Here is a 4,039-nt window from a genome sequence, read left to right as displayed (position 1 = left end):
TTCTTCTCCCGAGGCTTTGGGTGCAAAACAGCTTCCCATTTTGTGGAATTTTTATGTAGAATAAACATTTGTAACTGTAAAGCTCTGGGTGGAACCTCTCCTTGTTTCAAGGGAAGGGAAGAGGTGATGAGGGGGGTTCAGTCAGCCCCAGCAGCTTGGAAGCACTAAAGCAAACAGGATGGGCTTGGTGCCAAGCACCAACAGGAGTAAATGGGTAGTGGAATAACACTTGAGTCAGGAGCAACTTTGTCCTCATGGATCTACACCTCGACATCGTGGATCCTCTGCAGGTAGAGGGGAAGCTGGCAGGGAATGAGGTACCATATTCCCACCTCAGTACTCCCAGCACCAAGGGCAGGACACAGGACACCAGCAAACACTTGAAACTTTTTGACTCTTTAGTGAGGAACTGGATATCACATCCTGGCTTACCTGGAGCTCAGCTGGCTCACTGCACTCTGGAAGGTAATGATGGCACTGTAGAGCACTGCCCAGCAGCAGTGCCAGAGCACTGTCTGCACCCTCTCCAGGGAAACAGGGCTGGAAGCTTTGCTGTTCAGCAGCACCTGAGCCAGTCTGTACCTTTAAGAGCCACAGTGACCAGTCCCAGCAAGTCCCCAGGCGTGGGGTGCCATCTGTGCCATCCACAGGAGGCTCTCTGGAGGCACCCCCATGCCACCTTGCATGGCAGCAGTGTCCAGAGCAGTTCAGAAGCGAGGCCGGCGTTTCCGCCCCGTGTATTTGGTGTCTGCCCGCACCTCCCTGTGGGAACAGCAGGAACAGCTCAGCCCCACCTGCAGGGCACTCGGGAGGGGAGGGAGCAGGGTTGTGGCAGGAGGCTGGGCAGTGACAGCCCCTGAGGCAGCACTCAGCTGGACTCACTTGCCCTGGCGCCGTCTGCGCTCCTTCTTCTCCAGGATCCAGTCCCGGCTTTTCTTCACAGACTTGCCCTTGACATTCCTGAACCGTGTCCTGGGGGGAGAGGGGACAGCAGCTGGAGAGGAGCTGAGGTGTGGGGGCACATTTCTCTGCCCCAGAGGATTGTCACCCAGAAGTAGTGAGTTTCCCTCCCACCACGCTGGGCAAGAGGCTGAGCCAGCACTGGGGCAGGGGGCCAAACTCCAGACACACTGGAGGAGGCTGAGGCTGATTCCAGCCCTGGCTCGGAGCTGAGGGATCCTGACCCATGAACTCCCCCAGGCCACACCCCGTGTCACACCAGCACCATGCTGCTCCTGGGGTCTCAGGGCATTACAGGCTCATGCACAACCACCTTCCTCTTGTCTGCTCTACTCCAAGCAAGGCAGACAAAGTCAGGCTTCCTCCAACGTTCCCTGCTCTGCTACTGCCCTCCAAGACCAGACAGCCCTTAGACTGAGTGAGCAGAGAACAGCAATGTAAGAGGCAGGAAAACATGGCAGCCACAAGCTCCTGGCAGCCATGACAACTTTCCTCTGGTTTTTGTTCTGTCTCTCCCAACGGCTGCAAGAGGGGCTCCTCCCTGCACCACTGCTGTGGGAAGAGACAGGGCCAGCAGCAGAAACCCCCAGGCCACAGCTAAGACCTGGACAGGAGAAAAAAAGGGAATGCCAGGACTCAGGCACAGCAGCCTGCCTCCGTGGCTCCATCATGAGCCCTGTAAACATTCCCTCTGCCACACCTTGGCATCAGCTGGAGAGCCCAGTGCTGGACAGAAAGCACACCTGACTGACTGCTCACCTACAGCTCTAGGTAAGCAGCACAGCCCCATGGAACTAACTAGTTTTGTTCCCCATGTCCCTTGGGAAGATAAAGCAGTTTTCTCCTGGGCTGCTGTGAGTCCTCCCTGTCCTTCCCCTCCCATTGCTTCTCCCACTGCAGCAGTGTGGTCTCCAGTAAAGCTGAGCCCTCCAAGGCCCCCACTCTGCAGGGAGAACCTGCAGCCTCAGCCCCCACGAGATACCTCTCATTGGTGAACTTTGCCTGGTGTGGCTCTTCACTGGCACACTCGGTACCAAGGCCCTGGAAAACAAAATTGGGAAGTTGTGTTCTCCTCTGGGCCAGGCACAGCCCATCAAAACTAAGGGGAATGCAGGGATCTGCAAGGGGAAGGACCAGAGCAGGCACAAACTGCTCATCCAGAAATCATGGCAAAAAAAAGGCAGAACAGCTTTAAAGAGGGAAGGGTTAGATTGGATATGGGAAGAAATTCTCCCCTGTGAGGGTGGTGAGGCTCTGGCCCAGGGTGCCCAGAGCAGCTGTGGCTGGCCCCTCCTGGGGAGTGTCCAAGGCCAGGCTGGACAGGGCTTGGAGCAGCCTGGGACAGTGGGAGGTGTCCCTGCCATGGCAGGGGGTGGAACAAGATCCAACCAAATCAGTCTGTGATGATGTGAGAGCAGGGCTTGGTGACTGCCAGAAAATGTATAAATGAAGTCACACCTGCACTCACAGAGCTGTTTGGCTCCCACACTGCCCACAGCTCCTCCACATCACCCAGGACAGCAGCTCTGCTGCCTCATGGAGGCCTCACCTTTGGTAATGTGCCAGATGTCCCAACAAAGAGACAGAGGAAAAACCTGAAAGAACAAGAATAAGGAGCATGAAGGTGGGATTCAGCATGTGAGTCTCAGTCCCCAGGCAAGACTGAGATGGTTTACAACAGAGTCAGATCTAGGCTTTAACCTCTGTCCAGAACTGAATAATGAGAGAGAGAACAGCTCAGGGGAAAAAAAAACCAAACCAAACCAAAAAACAAACAAACAAACCCAAAACTAAACCACCACTGCTAAACCTGGGCCTCACCCCAAACACAGACAGAGATGCAGGACTCACTTCTTGGCTTTGGCACTGTTGGGGTAATCCACCACCATTCCCCCTGTGAATCCAGCTCTCATGGCTTGGGCAGTGATGAGCTCCAGCTGGGAAAAGCAGCAGGTGCAAAGTTAATGAGCAATTATCCCCCAGGAAAGCCCAAAAGAGCTCTGGGAGCACCACACCAGGCTGGGCATTCCCAAGAGGGACTGCTCCTCCTCCTGCTAAGCTCTGCACCCATCTCCTGGTTCTGCACTCCCACCCACACACCAACTCCCTGCCACTTTAATTTTAAGGCTCAGCCCAAGACAATCTATGAAATATGTGTTTCCTCGAGCCAGGTCTCATAAGCTTTTGGAGATTTATTTCACACCTAAGATAGCTCAGCTACCTTAGAAGGCATAAAATCAGCAGGATGGTTTTTGTGGTAGTGTTTTGTGGTAGTGACTTTTAATAAAAGGCAAAATAACAAAACTTTTTACAGAGAAAAATGCATCTAGGTGCAAGAGGCCCTCCTGCCCCTGGTACAACACCTCACAAAAGCAATTAGTTTCTTTGTTCTCTTCTTTTTCTAGTAAATTGCTTAGGCAGGACTTTTTGGCTTTTGTCTAATTAGCTATTTTGAAGTTTGAGGTGAAGTCTTTTAAGTCTTATGAAATTTTTTTTTCACTTAATTAAGAAGAAAAACTTCTAAGCTTATTTCCTTTTTAAAGAGACAAAAAATAGTTTTGTCACTCCATCACAAAGAGCACATAAATCTATAACTCCTATAAATCTATGAAATAACAGAACCTGTACAAGGCATCCTCCTTACAAGTTATTTTTATGGGCTTCTGAAGAGCTCTAGAAGTGGCAGGGGGGACAGGCACTGCCTTGATGAGGAAGAACAGGATGCAAACAGTAAATGATTTATTTCTCTGCCTGTACCCCTCCCAGCTGACTGATACCTGCTCTGAGTTCTCGGGGTACAGCTGCAGCACAGCTCGGGATCCTCGGGCCTGCAGGAGACAGAGCTGGTCACTCACCTGCCCCAGTGCAGGTGACCCCTCTGGGTCACCATCCCTGCCCCAAACTTGAGCTCCCTCCTCCCCAAAACCTCCAGGACAAGCTCCCAGGAGAGCTGCTCAGCCCACAGAGCCAGTGAGGCACAGGGGAACAGCAGCTACCCCAGAATCATGAACTGCTAGGTTTGGAAAAGACCACCAAGACCATCAAGTGCAAGCTTGATGAGAAGCAGCACCAGGCAGGA

The 4,039-nt window shown here is 52.6% G+C and overlaps 1 protein-coding gene and 1 non-coding gene across 2 annotated transcripts in view; both read right to left on the bottom strand.

Moving 5' to 3' along the window:
• Positions 1-380: 380 nt before the first annotated feature.
• The window catches only part of BUD23 (BUD23 rRNA methyltransferase and ribosome maturation factor), a 5,399-nt gene continuing 1,740 nt past the window's right edge, over positions 381-4,039 (bottom strand). Inside the window, exons 5-10 of the mRNA XM_014308705.1 lie at positions 3,738-3,788; positions 2,812-2,897; positions 2,510-2,555; positions 1,943-2,001; positions 883-972; positions 381-762 (exon numbers count right to left, since the gene is read on the bottom strand). Coding sequence (XP_014164180.1) covers positions 708-762; positions 883-972; positions 1,943-2,001; positions 2,510-2,555; positions 2,812-2,897; positions 3,738-3,788 — 387 coding nt within the window. The 3' untranslated portion in view covers positions 381-707. The remainder of the gene's footprint in view (positions 763-882; positions 973-1,942; positions 2,002-2,509; positions 2,556-2,811; positions 2,898-3,737; positions 3,789-4,039) is intronic.
• Positions 1,394-1,526, bottom strand: LOC115948357. Its single transcript, XR_004082173.1, has one exon.

Source organism: Geospiza fortis, unplaced genomic scaffold, assembly GCF_000277835.1.
Source record: "Geospiza fortis unplaced genomic scaffold, GeoFor_1.0 scaffold59, whole genome shotgun sequence".
In the NCBI taxonomy this organism is placed as follows: Eukaryota; Metazoa; Chordata; class Aves; order Passeriformes; family Thraupidae; genus Geospiza; species Geospiza fortis.
The sequence above is the reverse complement of the archived record's forward strand: the minus strand, read 5'-3'. Positions and strand labels throughout refer to the sequence as shown.